Source organism: Tachypleus tridentatus, chromosome 12, assembly GCF_004210375.1.
Source record: "Tachypleus tridentatus isolate NWPU-2018 chromosome 12, ASM421037v1, whole genome shotgun sequence".
NCBI lineage: Eukaryota > Metazoa > Arthropoda > Merostomata > Xiphosura > Limulidae > Tachypleus > Tachypleus tridentatus.
In genome coordinates, this window is record NC_134836.1 from 83001213 (window position 1) to 83027239 (window position 26027).

General features: G+C 35.3%; 1 protein-coding gene across 2 annotated transcripts in view; it reads right to left on the reverse strand.

Moving 5' to 3' along the window:
- Positions 1-1015: 1015 nt before the first annotated feature.
- Positions 1016-26027, reverse strand: part of LOC143233831 (mitochondrial translation release factor in rescue) — a 32026-nt gene continuing 7014 nt past the window's right edge. For both annotated transcript variants that reach the window (XM_076470567.1, XM_076470566.1), the window contains exons 4-5: positions 12425-12856; positions 1016-2094 (exon numbers count right to left, since the gene is read on the reverse strand). In XM_076470567.1, the coding sequence (XP_076326682.1) occupies positions 1874-2094; positions 12425-12797 (594 nt within the window). In that variant the 5' untranslated portion in view covers positions 12798-12856 and the 3' untranslated portion in view covers positions 1016-1873. The remainder of the gene's footprint in view (positions 2095-12424; positions 12857-26027) is intronic.

Here is a 26027-nt window from a genome sequence, read left to right on the forward strand (position 1 = left end):
TGTTGGGATGTGGATGTTTCAACCAATATGTCACCAGATCGAAGTTTCTTTACTGACTTTGGAGAGCCAGCAAGTCCCTCTAGTCCCTTTTGAATAAAAAAGGGGACATTTGCCCTAAAGGTTTTCCGAAGAGAATGTAATATAAGAAAATGAGGTACGTGTGTTACTGATGTTGAAGATTGCTGTTCTGAGTATTCAAGACGTGGTAGCTTACCCATTGACTGTTTTTTTACAATTTTATTTAAATTTTTTAGAGGATCCATAGGAAAAAGGAAAAATTTCGGTACCCACTGACCCCACCCACCATGGAGCCCTACAAGGGGACGCACTGCAAAGTCACGCAAGGACAATGCAGCAACGCCAGGGTTTCGTGAGCACTATACCCAAACACCAGCATCAGGCACAATGTCCACAACACCCGTTGAGAACTTCCAACACTGGTACTTGGTTGACTCTAGCCCAAGTGGACCAGCCGATTGACCCAAGGGGGGCCACCCAAAGGCCGCCCGTCTACAGGAATTACAGGCCAAAGTGGTGTGTTAGGGTTGGACCCCTCAACCACCAGGATCCTCTCCTCCCCTTCACGGGTCGCCACGCACGGCAAACACGTGGGTGGATGTTTAGATCCCAGAGAAGGTAATCAGATAGAACAGAACCTTCCCTGGGAGGTCCCCTCACAACGTACAGGAATCCACACCGAGGGGTAGAAAGTTAGAAAAATTATACAAATTTTAAGATATTTTATATACATAGAAAAATCTGAAAATTCTAAATTGGATAATTTAATATTTTTTTCCAAGGCCACATTATTGTTATGTTGAACTATGGTACATTTCAAGTCAACATTGGAATTTAACAAGAATGTTAAATATGATAATGATAAAATATGATATTCAGAATTTAATACTAAATATCATATTTTTCATTTATTGTCATAAAATTAACTGTGGTGTTAAATGGAGAAACTTAAATAATTTTAGATGAAATAAAATACTTGTGATCAGGGATATAATTGACATGCTTGAACACAGATTTTTAATTCAACATGTGGATGCTGGATATAAAACCTTAGTTCACCTTAAGCTGTCCAACATAACAAAGATCACCTGTAAATGAAAAAGTAAATGAGAAATTATTAGCTTATGCTGCAAAAATAATTACTGCACAATTGTCTCTTCATACTTTTACACATTTTAAAGAGAGAGAAAAATAAAACAGTATTTTGTAGTGGTCACATGGCCAATCAAATTAACCAAATATATATAGAGATATGATAGAGAAAATAATGCCTGAAATACTTTCACTAAAAAAGTTGAGGTTCATTTAGGAGGATTTAGAGATTAAGCATATGAAGTGTGAAACTGTACAATGAATAAAATTATTTTTAATCTTAACACAAAGAACGCCTTTCACTAGGACTAGTCAAAATACTGATACCATATATTTATGGTCAAATCTTTATCTTTTGTATCAAAAGAATTTGTAGTGTTCAGTAAAAGCTTGCCAAATTATGAATTTCAATGGTCTTGGTATTTATACTAGTATGTACTTTATTACCATACTGTACCTTCACAATATAAAGAAATAACTATATGATACACTAATTTTCATTTATAGTCATCACTTCAAAGATTCAAAACTAAAAAATTACTTATATTTTCTTTGAATTCTCTAGTAGTAACTTGATGCTGTCTTCACTTGGAGAAACAGATGTAACATTAGATTCTGCAATAAGCAGTCTAAATACTTTAAGGCCACAATATTCCACATATATAGTTTGAATAAATTTATATATGATTCAAATGTATAAGGATTTTTCTGAAAAAAAATCATAAGCTTGATATTTATTTAAAAGGATTTTAGAAATGAAAATTCAATCCAGTCCTTCTCGTTCTTTGAACTGTTTCTTCAGTTCTTGTAATTTCTTAGCTTTTTGCTTCTTCACATTGTATTTTTTCTCTTCAATTCGTTTCTGCTGAGCAGATATGCTCATATCACCATTATAATATTCATCAAGTCTCTGTTGTAATATCTCCCTAGCAAGTTGTCGATTTTGATGAAGCATTCTTGTATGATGACATTTGACACATATACCTACAAGTAAAAATCAGATCACTAGGTAAGAAATAATGGCTATTTGTCACTTTTCTAAAATCCAGATTATTTGAACTCATTGAGGTAAACTATATTACAGAAACATTTTGTAAATTTATATTCTTTTATTAAAATTTCTCTATTATCAAGATATACTTTAAAAATTATGTTTGATAATGATATAAAGTTAAAATGTTCTTTACGTGAAAATATATTTCACATAAATTTATGACCTTTCCATAGAATTGGAAGCTATTATATTGTTCCTACTGATGAGATTTTGCATGTGACAAGCTTTGAATGAAATTCCCACCCCTACTTACATTAGGCCTTCACCAATACATATTCTCCATAGGCATTAGTTTCCTCAAGCACATTATGTATAATCAAAACCTCATTTGTGAGGCAAAAGAAATATACCAGAAGTGTGCAAGAAAAGTAATTGGTCTATGGAGAAATAAGTATATATATTAAATTGATTTTGAGATAGAGGAGATATTAACTTCTGAAATGCTACTCACTTCTCAATAGCACTAAGAGCTAGAATCCCCACTGAGAAGACTGTCAACTGACTAACATAGATCAAGAAAATTAAAAATATAATCTCCTTTCTGAGAATATACAACAGAATGGGGAACTTATGGAGTGTATCACCCACTATGGGTGTAAAGGGGGTAAACAGGGAAAAAACTCTAAAGAGACTACACATTCACCTTATCTTATTCAGGAAATATTCTTCACCCAAGAAAAGTGGCAAAGCAAAAGGTTCTGTCAAAAGAAACTCTACTGCATTACTAAAGTGCTACAAGAGTGAATGGAATATAAAGGCTAATCAACCAGCCTGTTTATCTCATGTAGGTTTGCAGAGCATGCATGTGTTGTGGTAAGAACTATAAGCCAAGACATACAATACAAAAAAGTAAACTTATGGAACATTCATTATATTAAAAAGATGTAGGATGTATCATAAGCTTCGTATTCAAATTTATAAGTATATATAAAAGGATTTTCGGATAAAACAACATGTGTATATAATTAAAAAGATATAATATTTATTGAAATCAAACTGCAGCCCTTCTCTAATAGAAGGATGCCAACATCTTCCATAAGCATTAGTCTTACCTGAGCACATTATGTACTGTCAAAAGCTTGTTCATGGTGAGAGAAAAAAGACATACTAGAATTGGGGAAGAAGAGTTGTTAGTTCTGAAGTGTTTTGTATATGTATGTTCTTTGATTAAAGCTTCACTATTACTAAGTATTACACATACCTGTAAGTTCTCATTCTGGACATAAAAGAGCAACAAAAGGGTTACAATATAAGAGAATGAGATAGTCAGATGATGGAAGAGGCTCATGCACAATGGTTTCAATAAAAACAACTGAAGAAAGAGAAGTAATGTCACATTTTGTGTAATCAAGACATTATTCTCTACTTAATGTTCTTTCATAGATTAGGAGTTCAAAATCTTATCTAGTATTCCATAAGAGTTTTAACTAGTAATTTTTGTAGAGATAATAATTACCTCTTTAAGCCTGTAATCAATATGTCCATAAAGAGACCCTAAAATTCTCCCAGCTTTACTACTAACAATAGCACTGTCTTGATGGACTGAATGATTGGCCATAAAATTTAGTAGGTTTACAACTATTTCAAATGTGTTATCAAATTTATGATACCCCAAATATATTATCTTCACTTACAACAAATAAAGAAGAACAGATGACTGGTAAGAAAGGCTTAGAAAAGAACTGGCAAAACTGGAGAAAAGTAAAAAGAATTGCAAGGAGAGAGAAATTAGATGACTGATGAGAAAAGTTCAAGAGAAAATTGTCAGAACCACAGAAAAGGGGAAAGAAGGGAGAGAAGATGGAAAGTTTATGACAAAGATTTAGAAAATGTTGGGACCAATCCTAACTCACAGCTTTTTTAGAATCTAGGGCTGGTAGGTTGGTTTGCATTTATTGGCACAAAGCAACTAGGCTATCTGAAATAAAAGAAATATAATATAAAAGAAAAAAGTAAAATTATTATAGCATGTAATAAGGAATCACATTAAAACAAAACAATGGACAAATATCAAAGAAAAAACCTGAATAGGATTAAAATGGCCAATGGCCCTGAAAAATGAAAAAAGAAACACAAGTGACGTGGACAGTGTCATTGGCAATGTCTAAAATAGTCTCTTCGCTCAGAGTTGTAACAACAGCACAACAGTAAAACATGAACTGCTGTCACTTGAGTGTCACAAAGGCCATACTCTGGTGCATGAGTCCCAGATAAAAGAAAAAAATAAGTTAAAAAACTGTTACCAATGCATAGCCTTTCCAGGATAACTTCCCCCTTCCAATCCTTATGGAAACAAGACAGCCAAAGAAAAATAATAGGTTTGATCTGGAAAAGATTGTTATCACATTACTCACTCCAAGTCAACTGCCTACTGGTGTAGAGCCCAGCCTTTAATAGAGAACTATAGTCCATATATGGTACAGGGATGGCAGTGATAGCACCAGAGCAGATAAATTTAGCTGCAATGTCAGCGAGGTCATTCCCACAAATACCAAAGTGGCCTGGTATCCAGAATAACTGGATAAAAATGGATGATAAAGAGAAATGGGCCAGTCGGTTTTGAATATAGACAAGAAAAGGATGAGAACTAATAAGAAGAGACTTCAGGGCCAGTAGAACTAAGCGAGTAGGTATAAATAGTAAAATTTGGGGCAAGAGAAATGGCATACAATTTGACAGTGAATACAGAAACTATAGAGTGGATCTGTGTACAACTACTGAACTATTACAGAGCCCCATGATTTCAAACCATCCACATAAATGGGAATGAAAGGATGGTTCAAAAGATATTTAGCAAACAGAAGATGGTACTCCCAATTAAGAGTATCTGTCTTCTTCAGATGACTCAAAGGTCACATTTGGGCATGGTAATAAGCCATGATGGGATGGGCTGATCACTGGAGACAGCAAAATCATCCAACTACACCAGGATACAAAAGCCAAAAGGAACAATGGCAGACCATCTGTTCTGAAAAAAGCATAGCTCACTGAGGAAGGAAAACACAATCCTAGGTGAGACACTGTGGAAAAAGCAAAGTTTTGATGCATAGATTAAAGTAAGTTGTAATTAGTGAAAGTCTAGACAAGGTACGTGAGACTTGGTGTACAATCTCTGAACTGGAGAAGTGTGGAAAGCCCTCATGCAGACCCAAAGCCCCAGATAATGAATGATGTCCAACCTCATTAAGGCCAAGGTCCTGGCAGAACCACAGATCAGAGATCCATAGTCCAGTTAGGATCAATTGGGGCACAATAGATCTTTAGCATAGAATACTGATCAGCTCCCAAGGAGATGGAATAGAGGAGCCAGAAGATGTTCAGTCCCCCTGTGCACTTGCCATATAGTTGCTTGATATGTGGAATGAAGGTCAGCTTAGGTCAAAGATAAGCCCCAAGAATTTTGCTTCAGGGATCATGGGTAGAACATCATCACCGAGACAAAGCTCAGAAATTGGATGAATACCCAGTTCGCAGCAAATGTGCATGCAAACTGTTTTAGAGAAAAAAATATATAAAACAGTTTGATGTGATCCTCTTTAAGAAATAATTGAGAGCAGTCTGAAACTGCCACTCAAAAAATCTCATGCTTGACGACTGACATAAAATGTGGAAGTCATTGATGTAGAATGCATTTGTTGTAGTAGAAGGAAGTTGTGCAGTGACTGCATTAATCTTCACACAGATAAGTGTGACACTCAAGACATAGCTTTGGGGGTCTCCAAGTTTCTGTGGAATAGAATGAGAAACTGTCGATCCCACACAGACTTGGAATCACAAGTTCTTTAAAAAGTTCTGTATAAAAATGTGTAAATGGCCACACAACCCATGAGTACCAGATAAAAGAACATATTTTTGTCACTTCAAAAAGGCTTCCCTAATTGACATTTCAAGTCAAATGAGGTGGTCCGTGGTAGAGTTCTGTCATCGGAACCCACACTGAGTGAGTAAGAGGAAGTTGTTTGATTCAAGGAACCAAACAAGATGAGCATTAACCATCCTCTCTAAGATCTTGTAGAGACAGCTCATCCAAACAACTGGATGATCGTTTGAAGGAATCTTGGATCCTTCCCAGACTTAGAAAAAAGGGAGGACAACAATAACTCAGTGCCAAGCATCAGAAAAAACATTCTCCTGTCAGATCCAGTTAAAAACAACTAGAAGAACAGCAAGAGACACAGGAGGGAGATGGCATAGCATCTCAAAGTGAATATCATCAGGTCCGACCAATGTACTACCAGATCAATAGAGAGCAAGCTTGAGTTCCATCAGGTAAAGGGGTGATTATAATTGTAGAGATGATTGGCCTGAAAGGAAAGAGAAGACTGCTCTGCCCAAGATTTAATGGAACAGAAAGTGGGGGATGAAACAGAAGTGCTAGTTGCACGAGAAAAGCTTTTTCCAAGGGTATCAGTGATACTTTGAACATCAGCAACTCACTGGTCATCTGAGAGCAAGATCAAAACAGGGAAGGGAAGTATACTGCCCACTGACCTTCCAAATCTTGTCCAATATGATTTTGGAACTGGTAGTAGAGGAGAGGTTTGTTGTGAACTTAATCCAAGATTTATTCTGGCTTTGATGTCTTACCTGATGAGCATGTTCACAGGCTTGATGAAAAGCAATGAGGTTTAAGAGTGTGGGATACCTATGAAATGTATCCCAGGCCCATTTTTGAGCCCTCTATACCATTTTGCAGGCAGTATTCCACCATAGAATACTCTGGAAAACATGTGAAGGTTTCCAGAATAGATAGAGCAGCTGCCTGGACAATACAGTCTGTTAATGCTTCCATGCATTCATCTATCAATGGCTTATAGATGACAGCAAGATCAAGTTCAAGAGAGCAGTTAAAGAGGGCCAGTTGGCTTGGTCAAGTTTCCATAGAGGCACATGGATCAGGTGACACCAACCAAGTCAAATCTCTCTTAAAATGATAGCAAAATCATTAGTACCCCATGGGTCACTGTCAACCCTCCAAGAAAAGTGAAGACAGCAAACAGAGAGATAAAAAGCAATAAATGACTGACTAGGTGCATGAAAATAAGTATAAAGATCAGTATTTAGGAGAGAAAGGTTGTGATCAGAGAGCATATGCTCTATGGAATAACCCCTCTCATCAATATCAGCATCACCCAAGAGAGAATTAAGTCCATTTAAGTCTCTTTAGAGTAAAAGAGGAGACAGCAACTGTTTGATAAGAGCTGCAAGGTCTGATTGATCATAGGCCTCTCCAGGAGATAGGGAGAGAGAACGAACAGTGATGATACAACCCAAGGAAACATGGATGGTTACAGCCTCTGAGGGTTTATTAAGTAGCAAAGATATGGTGGGAACATGCTGGTTGACCATTAGTGCTACCCCTTGATATACTCTTTCATCACACAACCTGTCATTATGGTACAAAGAAATCTGTCGAAAGGTGACTGTATTGATAGGTTTCAAAAATGTTTCTTGTATGTAAAGGCACACACAATGACAAGATTCGATCAAATCCCTAATGTCATATATCATAAAACAGAAACCACTGTATCAATGTTGCCATTTTTATTCAGATGGAGAACCCTTAGGTTTATGACCATGTTATTTTCTTTATTAGGAGGTCTATTGATTTCTATTGTTTCTGCATTGGGTTGGGTCGAAAGGTCTCTGTCTGTGGACATAGATTCCAGTGACTGAGGGCATGAATGAATACGCACTCTACATTCTAAAGGCTGAAGAAGAATAAGGACCCAAGGAAATACCAGAAGCCAGGACCATAAGAATTGGAGCTGGAAGGAGTAGTGGGCATAGAGGTGGGAGTAGACATTAATTTGTCCACTATTTTAATCATGGAAGGAAAAAGACTTTCCGTGGTTTGAGAACAACTCTGTTGGAAGTATGGAAAGATCTGTCTGCACTCCCACGGTAGCAGTGGAATGGAATGGGAACAATAACTCCCAAGCCTCTATGTAAGAGATATTGTTCATAGTCTTTAAATGCACCTCTTTCTCCTCCAATCACTTAGGGTCAGAACAGAAGTAAGACAGGTGTAAACCATTACGGTTAACCCTTAGTTACTGACTTGGGGAAGCCAGCAATTTCCTCTTAACCCTTTTGAATGAAAGAGGAAGAAATGTGCCCTAATGATTTCTTGGATAAGAATGTATAATGACAAATTAAGGTACAGAAGCCAACTGTACAACAGAGTCATCCATGTGATCATTTACAAATTATCTGTTTTTCTTCCCTTTATATTTATTTATTTTTCTTGGATTGGGGTATATGTATTAAATAAAATACACTTCTGTGCCACTGTCCCCACCCACCATGTAGCCCTACACTGGAATGCACTGCAATGCCAAGAAAGACATTGCAAAAATGCCAGGGTTTTGTGAGCACTATATCCACACACCAGCATCAGACACAATATACACAACACCTACTGATAATGTCTAACACTGGTACTTGATTGACCCTAGCCCAAGATAAATAAGTGGAATTTTGGTGTTAAAGAAGTCACAGAGGCACTAATCTTTCTTTTGAAATGACAAAGTGAAAATAAATCCACTGAAACATTAGAGAATATGGAGACCACTTGTCTATGGTTAGACAACCGATCCATCATCAAGTTCAAAATTTTCATGATATGAAAGACTGACAATTAACTGTAGAGGTTGTTGGCACAAAAGAGAGAGTCTAAAGTCAAAAAGAGGAGGCACTAAGAACAACTGTTTCCCTGTCAGTTGATGTAAGAAATGAAAGTAGAATTATTTGGATGGATTAGAATAAGATGACTAGACATATGAGTTATTGCAAGGTCATTGAACAGCTAAAATCACAAGGATGTTAATATTGAGAAACCACACATCTGAACACTGGAGTCAAAAAAAAGTACAACAGTCCAGAACTGCAACCCATCTAGATAGAGAGGTATCTTTGAACACATTGGAAAGAAAGAATGCTCAATCATGTGAGACCAATGAAGACAGTCAAAAGTGTAGTCCCAATTTATGACAAAAGATGTCTGAACACTCATGATTAGCCAGAGACCATTCAAAAGGATGCACATGAGTGCCTCTGACAACAAAGAACTTGAGAGAAGGAGAGTTCTCCAAATAGGCATAGAAATAAGAGGAGACACGAGAGCTTTGATAACAATATCCATGGTCTAAAGACATAAAATAGCATGAAAGGAGTGACCCTAAGAGGCTCCCAGGGATAAATATATTGAAACAACATGGAATGAATAAAGCAGAAATTCAAAGTTACTAGAGGTTATCTGCTGGAGAACTTCTTCAGCTTGAGTTTGCAATGTATAGGAAAGTCCTGAGAAACCTCATTACACAAGAAGTGTGCCACATGGATGTCCCTGAGATAAGACTAAGGTAGGCACTCTTCAAAGAAAATAACATTCCAACCAAGCAACTTTCAGAAACAAGAAAACTAAGTTAACTGGAACAATGGAGAAGAAATCAATATCAAGTTTGATGCAATTTTTTCCCAGCAAAGCAGTTGATGTCACAACATGAAGTCTCCAAAAGAAGGTAGAGCATGAAAAAATAATGAAGAAGCTGAATACAAGCAAGATGAAAATGAGCTGAATGAGAAAGAAATAAAGAAGAGATTCCTTAGTTAGAGAATTTAAAGGAACAGAAACCACAAAAAAAAATTATAATATGCAAAAGAATAAGATTTTCAAGGTATAAAAGGATAATGCCACTGGAGTTGAAAGTTAAGACAAAACAGTCGTCATTATGAACATGAATATCAAAGAATGGGAAAAAGAAAATCAGAAGAATGCTTATGCACAAAAGAAGCCCATGATTCAATGAAAACAAATGGAAAAAGAGAGAGAATGTCAAATCTTGTGTAAATCAAAGCTAGAAGAGATGAAGATAGAATTGTATATTTTTTGTTGGGAACCAGAGACCAAAGTAGCTAGCAAGAACAGCTAGTCAAAACCACTGAATCCATGGCTGTAACATCAGACTATCAGAGTACTTACAGTCACCAATGAAACAGTAAAATACGACTTCTGAAAGTGAGAGAGTGTCATAACCTCAACTGTGTCAGAAATGTGGATACATGAAATGATATTCAATGAAACAGGTTACTATTTCACCAAATAGGTCTTGTATATGCATGATACCTATGCCTTGATCATTGTCATAATCATGAAAAGTGAGACTGAATATCAAACCAAAAACATGTTTAATAATGATGGAAAATATTCTTAATTAAGAAACCACATCACATATTCTGGAGCATGCACTAAGGATCTTGTACTTTGATTAAAATAAATCAAATTAACATGAGAAAATAATTTCTATTTGAATATTTTACAGTTTTGTATCTTTCTCTAAATGAAGGAAAGTAAATATAACACTGTGGATACTAGCTAAAATGTTTTTAGAAAAACGTCCAAACATTTCATTATTCACAAGAAGAAAAAAATGACCTAAGTCACTTACAATTCTGCTCAAAAGAACTAGTGTGCAGAAAAGATGCATTACTCTAATAACAGTGGAAGGCTATAGTCTTATAGTGATTGCATCAAAGAATAGCATGGTACATGTTTATACTTATAGGAGTGGGAGTTTTATTACAAGCCTTTGAGCATGTGCCAAACATTTTGGCAGTGGTAGTGAGAAATAGCTTTCAGTTTTTTTGAGAAATAAGTAGTATTTATGAAATAGTACTTTTCACCAACATCTGTGATGTTATAAATATATTTTGACCACTTATGAATATTTTTATTATTTCATGTTCAGCTTGTGTAACAATAATATATTGTATACACAAGAAGGAGCCATAAGCTTTTCATGCACATTATGTTGACTGGGCCAACTCAAGAATACAAAACCCACCCACTGAAAACTGACATCCAATGTGAGGGTAAGATGAAAGATTCTAATTGAAGGTATAAATTACAATTTTGTACAGCTCACTCCAAAGCTACAACATCCCCTTACATGAACCCATTCATAGATAGAGCATGAGATTGGAGGATATCTCATTATCTACACCAGCAGAAACTACTGCCAAACTCTCAACTAAATGCATTCATTATTATTTGTATCACATATCACTATCACATTCCAGAATATGACTCCATGGTCTACCACCCTTGCTGTTATCTATACAATTATCAGCCAAGTGTGCCTAATAAGAACTTTTTGTTTTCCTAATTCACTTTTAACCAAATTTCTAGCATCCATCCCTGCAGTTCTGTAAATATTCTACATTTTCAATTCAAACTTTTTAAATTTTTGTTTATCTATTTCTCCTTTATGCCCACAGTAAGCCAATAAGACTTGAACTTTTTATAATCCATTGACACCTGTGTAATGTTCAATGTTACAAACTGACTATTTTTAAAAACAGCAATTATTATTTACACAATTTACTCTTGAGGATGACACAGTAATATACATTGAAACACAAAGTTTATGAAAATGTTTTCCAGATTCATCAGGTTTTTATTATTTCTTACCATGTATAGTAAGTTATTTGTACTTATTGTAATTTTGAGACTGTATATATATATAGTCTTATATTTAGAATTGTATAAATAATAATGTGTTAAAAATTGTGAATTTTTTAACATTGTATTTCCTGTGGCTTTTTTAAAAAACATGACTGACTGATTATCTTACAAGTTACATTTTTTCAGGACATTCAGGAAAATTACTAAATTGTTGTCATTTCTGATGTTAAACCTTCATTAAACAAATATTGGTATACAATGTTACATCACATCTTTTCCTTAAATAGTTGTCTAAATATTTTAATGAAAACAATAATTCTACAGGCCTGCAAATTTAAACTTCATAAAAGATGTTTTGGATTTAACAGCAGATTTTGCATAATTCATCTACGTAAATTTTAAAAATACTCATTTTTTTCTATCACCTAAGGATATTTTACAAATTGAAAATAAAAAGACTCTTAATAAGATCAAATTATTATTTTGTTTACCACAATGAACATTTTTTGGTTTTAAGGTTGTTACACCAGTTCTAGAACCATAAAAAAAAAAAGACTTACATTGCAATTGGTCTAAACAAATCTATAGCCAATGATTTTCAACATTTTATACATCAGTTTATTCACTTACAAAAAGTATATGACATTTTGTGAAAAATCTGTACATGATGGAAAAAAGTAGATATTTTTTAATTCAGTGTACAGGAATGACTGTAGAACATCTAAAAATTAAGACAATAAAATGACTGCAGGCTTGTGTTTTCAATGCACAGTATAAATAACCTTTGAACCTACCTGTTGGAATATGTATCAGAACTACACAATTGGCTGTTTTGTTAACAGATTGGCCACCTGGACCACTACCTCGTACAAATTTTTCTTTAAGATCTTCTTCTCTTATAACTGGTACTAAAGAGTAGTCTATAGTATGCTTGAAGCATGTAGCTACAACCAACTGAGAACACAAGTTTCCAAAGGCAGTGCCATTTGACAGTAGAAATATGCTTTTCCTGTTAAAATTACATAGATGTTGTTTCTTCACAAGAGGATTCTTCAATGTATTAGACACTGACATCACTGGTACATTACGTAAAATGCTATTGCTTCTATGAACAGCAAATGCTATGCTACAGAATATCTTCCAGCTGGTATGTAACAGTTTATCCATTATGACACACAAATGCCAGTTCAGATTAATCTTTTATTCTGCAGAAAATTCACACCTTTCTGAAAATAATAGATATAGAAAACATAATAGAACATACTCTCATTTAATTAACTACATGAAATACTTACAACATATAAAGTTTGAAACAAATATAACTGTCTGGATAAAACAGAGCACACTGTGTTATACTTCTTTATATAAATTTTTATAACAGATTATGTATGTAATATGGAAAAGAAAGTAATTTTCAGATTAAAAAAATACAGTTCTTTTTTAAATCAAGAGGATTATACACATAGGAAACTTACTGGATAAGGGTACAAGCATAATACACTATTTGATAAAAAGCAATAATAATTATTATCATCATTTCACTACATAGGTTTGGTGTTTGTAGTTGTCTTTTATTCACCACAGTGAACCAATGTTTATATAACACTGAATATGTAAAAAGGTAAAAGTAAATTCAGTAAAATTCATAAAAGGAAATTAAGGTAAAAATAAAAAAAGTTTAAAAAACATAAATAGCATAAAACCAATGTTTACATCTAGCCTACAACATTAAGAGAAAAACTACAGTAATAAAAGATGTAAAGCATAATTGTAATTATCATAACTCACCAGGAAAATTAACAGGTAAGTACAAAACCCATCATTAGTCATTTGAAGTTGGCCTTTCCAGTCCTGGTTTTGAGTTATTTGATGTTATGATCATTTTTAAAAAGTAAAGTAATAAAAATTTCAAAAACTTTTAACAAAATTGTAATAATAACTTGCCAGGATTACTAGCAGGTAAATTAAATGGGTAGTTCAAACAGCAGCGTTAGTCACCTGAAGTTGGATTTTCCAGTCCTGGTTTTGAGTTATTTAACATTACAATCATTTTCTAATTTCAAATCAAACTAGATGGACTTTGATTATTAAATGGGAATAACATTAAAAAAAGGTCTAATGTATAAATTAAAAACTTAAATGGCATTAAAAAGATAAATGGCCTTTAAAAAACTAAAAACATTACCAAGGAGGACAGTGTCACTATCACTAATAACACTATCTAACGTAACCGAAAAACCTGGGGACAGAACATGTTTAAAATGGTGCCATTGTTGGGAATCATAACAACAGCAAGACAGTAAAAATGTAGCTTACTGTGACCTGAGTGTTACACAGACTACACACTAGTGCATCAGTTCCAGATAAAAGAAAACAATGAGTTAAAGAACTGTGACAAATGCATAGTATAGTTAGAACAAATTCCTCTTTCTGATCCTTAAGGAAGCAAGATGGCTAAAGTCCAATACAGGCTTTCTTTGGACAAGCTTGCTTTCTTGTTGCTCACTCCAAGTCGACTGCCAGCTGACACAAAGCCGAGCCTTGAATACAGAACCATAGTCCATATATGCATAGCTTTGATAGTGCCAGAGCAGATAGATTTAGCTGCAGTAATAGCTGGTATCCAGAAAACCTGGATACAAGTAGATGTTAAAGAGAAATGGGCAGTCAGTTTTGAATATCGGCAAGAACAGGGTGTGAACTAATGTGAAGCGATTCCAGAACCAGTACAGAACTAAGTGAGTCAGTATAAATAGTGCAGTTTGAGTACTGCTTACCATCTATGTGATAAAGGGCAAGAAAAACAGCATACAGTTCAGCAGTAAACACAGAAGCTGTAGAGGGGATTCTATGAGCAACCACTAAACCACAACAAACCATGGCAGAGCCCACACAGTCACCAGATTTCGAACCATCTATTTTCCAATCGGGAGTGTCTGCTTTTCTCAGATGACTTAAAGATAGGTCACTTTGAGGACTGTAAGAAGCCATGGTGGGAAAGGCTGACCACTAGATACAGCAATGTTATCCACGACAGACCCAATTCATCCAACTGCACCTGGATACAAAAGCCAAAACGAGCAATAGCAGATTGTCTGTCCTGAAAAATGTTTGGCCCACACAACTCCAGGTGGGTTGCTTTGATAAGGAATGAAGTTTTGAAGCATATAGTAAAGACAGATACAAACGATGGAGGTGGGAAGAAGGTTCACAAGACTCTATGTATAAGCTCTGAACTGCAAAAGTGAGGAAAGCCCCAGTGCAGAGCCAAAGTCCTTGATGATGAATGGGGTCCAGCATCTTTAATGCTGGGGGTCTGGCAGAGCCATAGACTAGTGATCCATAGTTGAGTTTCGATCAAATAAGAGCACTATATATCTTTGACAGAGAACATCAAACTGCTCCTCAAGTGGTGGAAGAGAGGACACAGAGGATATTCAGTGCTCTTGTACATATGACACTTAGCTGCTTGATGTATGGTATAAAGGTCAGCAATAAGCCCAAGAACTTTGTCTCAGGGACCACAACTAACACAACTTCATCGATACGAAGTTGAGGATAAATGTGAATACTTCATTGGTGGTAAAAGTGCATGCAAAAGGTTTTAGAGAGAGAGAAGTTAAAGCCATTTGCTGTGGTCCACTTCAGTAAACGAAGGAGGGCAGTCTGTAGCTGCCTCTCAAGATACTTCATGATCGCTAATTGACATGAGATGTGAAAGTCGTTGACATAGAGCCCATTTGCAAGAGTGATTCATTAATTTTTATACTGAAAAGTGCAACACTCAAAACACAGCCCTGAGGGACTCCAAGTTCCCGCAGAAAAGAGTGGGAAAGTGTCGAACCAACATAAACTTGGAATCTCCTGTCCATTAAAAAATTTTTAATAAAAATGCTATACCTCCATGTTGTATCATAAGCCTTCTCAATGTCAAAGAATATTGATACAAGATGTTGTCATTTGAGAAAAGCTTCTCTGATTGATGTTTCAATTTGTATCAGGTGGTCCACAGTGGAGCACTGTTGTCGGAACCCACAGTGGGTGGACAAGAGGAGGTTGTTTGATTCGAGGAAACAAACAAAACAAGCCTTAACCATCTTCTCTAAGGTATTACATAGACAGCTCGTCAAAGCAACTGAACAGTAGTTTGAGTTCCACCAGTGTAAAGGAATGATTATAGTCACAGAGACAATCAGCTTGAAAGGAAAGCAGTGATCACTTAGCCCAAGCCTTAATAGCTAAGAAGGTGGAAGAAGAAGCAGAAGTGCTTGATACCAACAAAAGCTTTCACCTAAAATATTGGTGATGCTCCGGGTATAAGCTACTTATTAGCCATCAGAGAGCAAGATTGAGAGGAGGACAGAATTATATTGCCCACTGACATTTCGAAACTTGTCCTATATGACTTTAGAACTGGTAATATAAAACATGCTGGTTGTGTACTCAATCCAAGATTCCTTTTGGCTTTGACGTCTTACCCACTAAGCATGTGCAAGGGCCTGCTCGAAAACGACGCATTTTGAGAGTATGGAATATCTAAGAAAAGTATCCCAGGCCTGTTTTTGAACCTTCTGTGCCATGTGGCAGGCTGGATTTCACCATGGACAAGGAAGTAGTGGAAAACATGTAGAGGTTTTAGGAATACATTGAGCAGCTGCTTGTATAATACAGTCAGTTACTGCTGCCACACAGTCGTCTACTGATGGTTTACAGATGATGACAGGATCAAGTTCTGTAAGAGCAATGAAAGAGGGCCAGTTTGCATGATCCAGCTTCCACAGGGACACGTGGGTCAGGTGGCATCGACCACGGCCAGTCTCTCTCAAAATTATAGGAAAATGATAACTGCCTTGTGGATTATTTGCAACCCTCCATGAAAAATGGGAGAATAATGAAGGGGAGCAAACAGAGATAAACAGCAGTAAAGGACTGAATAGGTGCATGAAAATAAGTAGAAGAACCAGTACTGAAAAGAAAAAGATTGTGATCAGAGAGTATACTCTCTACAGAGTGACTCCCTCCTATCAATATCAGTACTTCCCCAGAGGGGATGACGTCTATTAAAGTTCCCCAGGATTAAAAAGGGAGATGGCAACTGTTCAATGAGAGCATCAAGATCTGATTAATCATAAATCTCTCCAGGCGACAAGTAGTAGAAACAAACAGTGATGGTATGACCCAAGGAAACACAGGTGCCTATAAGTTCAAAGTATTGAAGCATAACCTCAATAGGTATATCCCCAACTGCCTTTGAATGCAAGAGGAGTTCACTGTGTTAAAATGTGGATGTCTCCACCAATATGTCACCAGACTGAAGCTTCTTCACTGACTCTGGAGAGCCAGCAAGTCCCTCTTGTCCCTTCTGAATGGAAAAGAGAGAATTTGCCCTAAAGATTTGTCTAAAAGAGAATGTAGGATAAGAAAATGAGGTACAACAGGTGTTACAGTGTTGAAGATTGCTGCTCATAATCTTCAAGATGGTTGTTTACCTATGGACTGTTTTTTTCACTATTTTATTTAAGTTTTTATTTGGAAGATCCACAATAAAAAAAGGAAATTTCAGTGGCCACTGACTCAATCTACCATGGAGCCCTACAAGGAAATGCACTATAATGACGAACAAGGGCAGTGCAGAAATGCCAGGGTTTTATGAGCACTATACCAAAACACCAGCATCAGATACAATCTCCACAACACCTGTTGAGAATATCCAACACTGGTACTTGGTTTACCCTATCCCAAATGGACCAGCTGATTGAGGGGGCACCCAAAGGCTGTCCGTCTACAGGAATTCAAGGCCAAAGTGGTGTGTTAGGGTTGGACCCCTCAACCACCAGGATCCTCTCCTCCCCTTCACAGGTTGCCACACATGGCAAACATGTGGGTGAATGTTTAGATTCCAGAGGAGGTAAACTGAAAGAACAGAACCTTCCCTGGGAGGTACCTTCACCACGTACGGGAATCTACACAAAGGGGGGGATGGAACTAGAAATAAGGAAAGTGAGTGTAATGACCAGAATTAGAGTATGAAATTTCTGAAAGAAAACCTGCAAAACCCATCTATCAATTGTGAAGGTTTCCCAAATGTTCACAAAGCAGTGGAACCTAGCCACCACTATATAGTCACCTATAGTACTATTGACATTCCTGAGAGGAACAAAAATGTGAAGGTTTGTTTTGAATTTTATACAAAGCTATGTGAGAACCATCTGCTCTAGCCATCCCTAATTTGGCAGGGAAATACTAGAGGGAAGAAAGATAGTCATTACCACCCACCACCAATTCTTGGGCTATTCCTTTACCAATAAATAGCAAGATTGACAGTCACATTATAATGTCCCCACAACTGAAAGGGCAAGCATATTTAGTGGGACAGGGACTGAAACCAACAATTCACAGAATGTGAGTCAAGCACTTTAACCACCTGACCATACCAGGTAAAGAGGGGTAAAGGATGAGATGTAAAAGCAGGAGGATGTGAAACAGGAATAGATTCAAGAGCTGTGGAGAAGGAATGTTGTGTTAAATTAGAAATATGTAACCTGTCCACATCAACATGAGACTCCAAGGAATCAGGACAGCACCCAAAAATGATGTCGCCCAAAGACAGAGCCATCTTTTAGTCATTGAGAGAAGATAAGGGAGACAAACTACCTCAAGCAGCACATTTCTTCCTGGCAGGTCTTGATGACAGTGCAACCAAGTAAGTAGGAAAAAAATCAATAAAGAGGGCGTCACCAAAGTTGACCACAAAAGAGCCATGAAGTCCTTCAAAAAAATTGTCTGGAGACTGACACACAGAAGACCTCAGACAAAAGGTAAAAAGATGAGAAGTCACTCAAATATTAGTAAGTGTAAAATTAATCCTTGAAAATTATGCCTGTGAAAATGATACAGAAGTCTCAAGAATAGAACCCCAGAGGAGTAACAGTAGATCTAACTGTCAGAAATTCCAATAAAGATGTAGTCCATGTTGGTTAAGAGCCTCAAGGGAGTCAAGACAAACTAGCCCCAAAGTCTTAACTGAGATAAAAATTATTGCAGATGAACCCAGATGTCATGTGAAGGAGGAAGCACCAAGTAGTCTTGAGTTAGAAACCTCATACAAAAGAGAAGTACACGCATCATAAGAAACAGTACAAACATTCAAAATAAGAGAAACCTGTGTAATTAACAGGAGAAAATGAGTAGAGTTGAACCTCCTCTGAAAATGCAGAATGTGGCTGTATGACACATCAAAGGAGCAAAAAAAAAGGCTGTCTAAATCATGCTGAACATTTTCAGCCTGCTAGCTGTTATGAAGAAGATGGGCCTAGTCTCATGTAAAAGGCTAATTTTTGATGAACCAATGCTTATACCTCAGTGATGACGAGAAACCCACTTGTTGAGAAATCTATATGCAAAAACGGCTCGTTTGGGCTGAGAAAACACTTTACATAGAAGAGCGAACAACGTTTCGACCTTCTTCGGTCATCGTCAGGTTCACAAAGAAAGAGGTAACTGACCGGAAGCTGACCACATGTTTGAAAGGGGTTGTGTAACTGTGTGTCGAAATGTAGAGGGCGATATTAGATGTTTGAATATATAATTTTATTTATTATATTAATATAGGTATAAAGGCGTTCCTTTATATTGGTTTATTTTGGGTTTAAGTTGTTGTATAAGTAAGGCTTCTTTAATTTTACGTTTGTTTATGTTTGTTTCTTTATTTAGTATTTGAGTGTTTTCTATGGTTATGTTGTGTTTATTTGTGGTTTATTTTGGGTTTAAGTTGTTGTATAAGTAAGGCTTCTTTAATTCAGAATTCAAAGAACAAAAAAGTCACCTTCACACGTTTTCGAACACTGCAAGTCAAATAAACACAACATAACCATAGAAAACACTCAAATACTAAATAAAGAAACAAACATAAACAAACGTAAAATTAAAGAAGCCTTACTTATACAACAACTTAAACCCAAAATAAACCAATATAAAGGAACGCCTTTATACCTATATTAATATAATAAATAAAATTATATATTCAAACATCTAATACCGCCCTCTACATTTCGACACACAGTTACACAACCCTTTCAAACATGTGGTCAGCTTCCGGTAAGTTTCCTCTTTCTTTGTGAACCTGACGATGACCGAAGAAGGTCGAAACGTTGTTCGCTCTTCTATGTAAAGTGTTTTCTCAGCCCAAACGAGCCGTTTTTGCATATAGATTTCACAATGCTTATACCTCTTCAGCAGGCAATGTTGATCTCAAGACATGTGCGTGAAGAGCTTGTGTGTCCCCAGTAGCTTCAGGAGCAATGAAGGTAATCACACTAAATCAAATTCTATAATTTGCAATAATGTGTAAAAATGACAAAATCAGTATCACACCAGAATGCAAGAATTAGTAAAGCAAACAAAAAACAAATATGAACAAGTTTCAAAATTTGAGGAAGAAAACTGTTGAAAACTGACAGCAAACAAGAAACACATCTTACTCAAACTATGCCAATTAAGAAAGTAAGGATAACATAAAGTAGTACAGAAGGAACCAGCTACACATTATCCAACCCTGGCTACTAGGAGCAAATATTAAAACCCAACAGTGTGACTGTATGGTACTCTAAGTGTTTATAAGAAAGTGAAAAAAATCACACAAAATACCTTAGTATACAAACACTGCCATCTAAGAGGAGTCTGTGATGATAGATCCATTCCTCAAATACCTTTCCCTTTGAAATGCATAGTACTATCTACACTCACACATTCTTTACAGAAATGTACTTCTCTATTCCCAATTTCAATTTTTGCACAGCTTAATAAAGTTTAAAATTTTTCCCATGCCCATACACAGGTTATTCTTTTTTTTTTTATAGACACTCAGTCCTCTGTCTAGCACCTTACACCAGTATACTGTGATCTATGATACTCTCAGTCTTATGGTGATGTAATGTCATGTAAAATATAGATTTATATAGTCACAATTTGACAAATACACCAACAAAGTAATTTTTTTTTATGTCTTGCTCCCAATGGCTATTTTATCAGATCATTTAGAGTTGTCAAAAGCAATCAGCTAACAATTCAGGTTAGAGTAACAAATGCTCTGAGCTCTGAACAGAAGACATAGGTTTGGAAAGGATTGTTTTGCCTACAGTAAAACATTTAGCTCAGTCACTGTATTTAAAATATCACATTAATGTTTCTAAATTGTTTAACTAGATACAGATCAAACATTAAAATATTATCTACAATACTGAAATTTTTTTTCTGTTTCAACCTAACGCAATGCATTTAACCCTTATATAGCAGGAATGTTGTAGGTAGCAGCATCAATCGATGATTGCCACCTTATAAGGGTTAATTAGTTAACTGATATTGTTATGTTCAATAATTTTAAAGCTCTATGGAAACAACTTTAAGAAGTTTATATATATGTGATTTGTTGTTAATTAAATAACTGTACCTGCACTGCAGCCAGTACAATAATCACAACCTAAATTTCACCATTATAAGCCCACAAGCTTATTGCTAAGTTACCAGAGGCCTAGAACAAATAAAATGCCCTTTTCTTACTTAATTCAAATACAAACTGAATCTTAAAAACATTTAATAGATATAAATACATGCAATATTTGACAAAGCACCCTGTAAAACCTGCTACAGAAGACTCCTTTATCTAAACTTTCAACACAGTGTTTAATTGAATCAACTGTACTGTTTTAAGCATCTTCACATTTTCATAAAGTAACAAGTATGCTGTAATAAAATGGCATTAAGCTCTCTTAAATATCTTAAACATGTCTTCAAAAACATTTGTATGTGGTACCAGTGTTTTAATTAATAATTTCCAAAACTCTTTAAATTATATTTTAACAAAGTAATTATTCTAAAGATATTTTTGATGGTAATAATATGAAGAACTAAAATTACTTATGTAACTATTTTTCGTATTGTAAATTAGGTAATAACAGAAAGTTGTATGAATTTATTATTACACAATTCTCTAACTTCTATTAGTTTCAAAACTACTAAATTTTATATAGAAATTACTTAAAATTTTAACAATGCTTACATTCACAAAAATATAAGGAAGTTAATGTATGAAAGCAAGTATGTGGCAGAATCATGACTAGTGACCTTGATAAAAGATTACTGAAAAATTATAAAATAAAATCTGAATTCAAGAAATATTTATGGCATTAAATAATAACCCAGCCTTAATAAGAAATAACTTCATTTACAGAGAAATACATAAATATTGGTGCAACTCTCTTGCAAAACAAGGTCCAGAATCCCACAAACTATTAGTTTCAATTCTACAAATTAAAATAGATAATCACGATTCCAAGTATGTTTCGAAGTGTAACATTTACAAAAGGAGCAAACTACCTCTGTCTTTGAGCTATAAGCCAAAACATATTAATTACTAAAAACAATAGTACAAGTTATTAACAACTATCACAATTTGATTCACAAAGGCCTGTGAAACTTCTGAATCATCCTAAGTTCTCCACATCTGACAGTGTACTAAATTGCTTATACAAATAAAGCAATATTCTTGGTTAAACTAACAATATATTTACTTTGAATAAAATCTTGGCCCAACACTGTAACATATCTACAGTGATTCAAAATTTATTGCATCACCTAATTTTTTTCACTCTCTTCTCTGGAATCACCATCTGTTTCGAGACTGTAATACATATGCATACAAATATGTTTCATGAATGATGCAATACTGTCTACTACATCAGCAGTCAGTGCCATACCAATATTTGATGGCACCCTGTCCACCCCCCTTCAAGTTAGCACCAAGTGCAAATATACTGCTCATACAGATTTATAGATAGTCTAGATATTGCATCAGCTGTTCTTTTTTGTTGTTGTTTTTTGCTATAAGTAGAGGATCTTACTGAGTCAGTTTGAAGCTTATCTGTTACAACATGCATGTGATGCTACTATAGTCAAGAGTAGTGAAGCAAGTTAATTCTATAGAAAAACAAAAGCAGTCTTTGTTTTTTGAGCAAAGAGGAACTGTAGAGGATACAGACTGCAATAAGAATTAAATTTAACAAGTCTGCTATAAACTAAAAGATGCAGAGATACAGGAAGACTGGCTGTGTGGAGCAGCAGTAGTTAAGGATGGGAAAAAAAGCTTCTAATGCAGCTGATGATTGTGTTCTGAAATGCATGAGCATGCAAAATTATCAGTTGTCATCCACAAATCTCAAAAAAGCACAGGAAGAAGCTTTAGGGATCACTATCACTTCATGTACCATACAGTCTCATCAGTGTTCAGCTGGTCTCCTGGTACAATGACAAAAAAAGAACCCTTCCTCACAAAAAGAAAAGAAAGATTATGCTCAGCTGGAACAAAGTGATTGCTATACAGACTGCAGCAATGTGATCTTCTAACAAGAATCAAAGTTCAACTTGAATGGGTCAGATGGGAAGCACTTTGTATGACAATATTGAGAAAAGTTTGAATGCAACTATAAAGTTGCAGGGTCAAGCATTATGGGGATGCATATATGTCCAGGGTGTGAGATGTCTGCATTTTGTGAAAGAGACTGTCAATGATGACAAGTACGTCAAGATCCTTGGAGTTCTGGATAAAGCCAACAATTCATTATCATTTTAACATAGCTGAAAGTGCATATGTTTTCAGACTGACCTTACTCCATGCTTGAATGCTAAAAAATATTGGTACTAACTATACATTAAATGTAGTAGACATGAAATAGAGAGGAAATTTCACTTTATACATATTGAAAAATCATCTTAGGTTTTATTCCAATGCTTCAGGTGAAGAACTACCTTCAAAAACAGAAATTCAAAACTCTACACTAATCTGAACCCCTACCAAAAAGGAAATAGGTGACAAAAAGCAAGAAAAGAAACTGAGTAGCACCAAGCAGCTACAGGATGCCCTAAAACACGTGTCATCATGAACTCACTGATCCCTATGCTCAGTCCTTCATGCACTCTATACCATGATGATGTTAAGCAGTTATAGGGCAGAGAGGATACAACCAAATAATAAAACAAGAAACAGAATCTATAACCACTTTCATCAATTACACTAGCGGTGTTATCACTATATCTAGGTTTTCTTACTCAGAGAATGTTTTCGTATTTCCCAAGTATCTGCTGATCATATGCTATAATACATTTTTGATGGTTGATTTGTTAATAATGATACATATACATCTCTGAATAACTTAAGTGTGAGTCACCTTACATCACACAATGCACATAATTATTTTAGACTGGTTCTAACATTTCCACAATGCACAATATTGTAAAAAATAACAAGAATCAAGCAAAGTGTGACAAAAAGATCAGATGATGCAATAATTCTTTCCCACTACTGTAACATATACCAAACTTGTAAAAAATTACATTTTACTGTAAATAATTATTTAATTTTTATTAATCATTTCTATTAAATGATTAATAAAAATGGTAACCAAATGATGAAACAAGGCATTCTAATTTTTATAAGTAACAACATAAAGAATATACTTTCATTGGAAAGTTATTTTAAATTATCTGGTTAAAATCACTCAAAAATTGGTCCATGTAAATAAATTGGCTGGTTTCTTCCTTATCATTTTCACAAATTGCCTTCAAAGCTTACAGCTATAAGTCACAAACAAGATACGAGTTGCACTAACATAAAAATAAATTACCTGTATATCACTTCACAGATGAAACAAAAACAAATTGACTGATTCATTCTACATGCTAGAATGACACTGTCTTGAAAGACTCTTTTAAACTTATGGTGTTTCACCATATTTATCATTTATCCCTGCAGATACTAAAAATCCTGAAACCAGATCTCTTCAAATTTCTGGGCCTAATTTAACATCATTATGGCCTGCAGATTCCTCTAGCTAACAACTTAATTGCAACATTAAAACTACAGCTTACAATACTGCCTTCTTTTCTAAATTGTGTAATCCCAAAAACAATATTAATACAACAAATAAAACACTACATTAAACTGTCTATTCATCACAACTTTTTTTATGGTTTTCTCTTCTAAGATCAATGGTATACAGATGAGATGGCCTCTTTCTCTTATTGTTAATTTGTCCTGCAACTGGGTGAATTCTTTCCCAGCATCTGTGTGAGTTAAACCATCAGCATCTTCTTTCCTGATGATAATCTAGGGGTAATCTTGACAATTTGAGGTTTCACTAACACATTCTTCTTTGGAGTTACCTAATCCACTCTCTCTCTCCCTGACGTATTTACCAAGACAATAACAGTGAATGATCCCTGGCTTTAATTGCTATCCTGCTGGATTACGTAACTCACACTATTGATCCTATTCCTTATGGCATGTGGCCTCTTCCAACATCTGCTTAAATATGGAGTTCATCCTTCCATGCAGTGAGAATTGTAGAGCCATAATATTTCACCTCATCATCTATCCAGTCTTTTTAACATTAACACTTTAACTATCTTTAGTTTAATTACAAGCTGATTTAAGTCTTCCATCTACAAGTTCTTCCAGTCACTAATCCATCATGACATGCCACAGTGTTTCATTCTATTATGCATAGCTCTTTCTATATGCAGTTGTTTTTAAGATATCCTGATACAAGTCTTGCACTTCTTACAATGAACACCATCTCCATTTTCATGTACAGGAAATTCATGGTCATAGACTGAGACAATTTGAAACTAGCCTAACCTCACATCCAAGTCTCTACCTGAAAACAGCTCCCAATATGAACTCTTCCTCAATGTCATTTACCCATGTATCACAATGTAAAGAAAATATTGTTACAGAAAGAACTGAAGCTTTATGTCCACATGCTTTTCACATATATCCCTCTTCTATCCTGAGGCAGCTTTTCTTTCATAAACAAATAAGATAAAACAACTGTAGCATTACAACCAACATTTTCAGTATATTGCAAGATTTTCATCAATAGGGCCATGGACTACTGGATAATTTTCCTCAAATAACAATGAAGTTATTTTCTTACTTGGCAAAGATGCCAACTGAATTTCACCTCGCATATCCAAATTCTTGTTTTTTTAATATCAGGTTAGCTTTGATCTGGTTGAGTTAAATTTCATTGGCTTAACATCTATTGAGGCTCCGACCAGTTTCGGCTGTAATAACAAAGTTTCTGCTGTCCATAAATACTTCCTCTTTATGGTATCCTTTGGAAGAAATTTTTATTCAATACAGACAATTATCTTCAGGCACTGGTAGTATAAAACATTATCATCTTGAATTTTAACTCAATTATTCTGTGTAATTAGATGCTTAACAAATTTTTAAACTTTTATAAACTGTCATAAATGTGAAATATTCCATTATTATTCAATCTATTGATCTCATAGTTTTGAGGTGGTGTCTTTAATTGTTTACCTGTAACCTTAATAGAT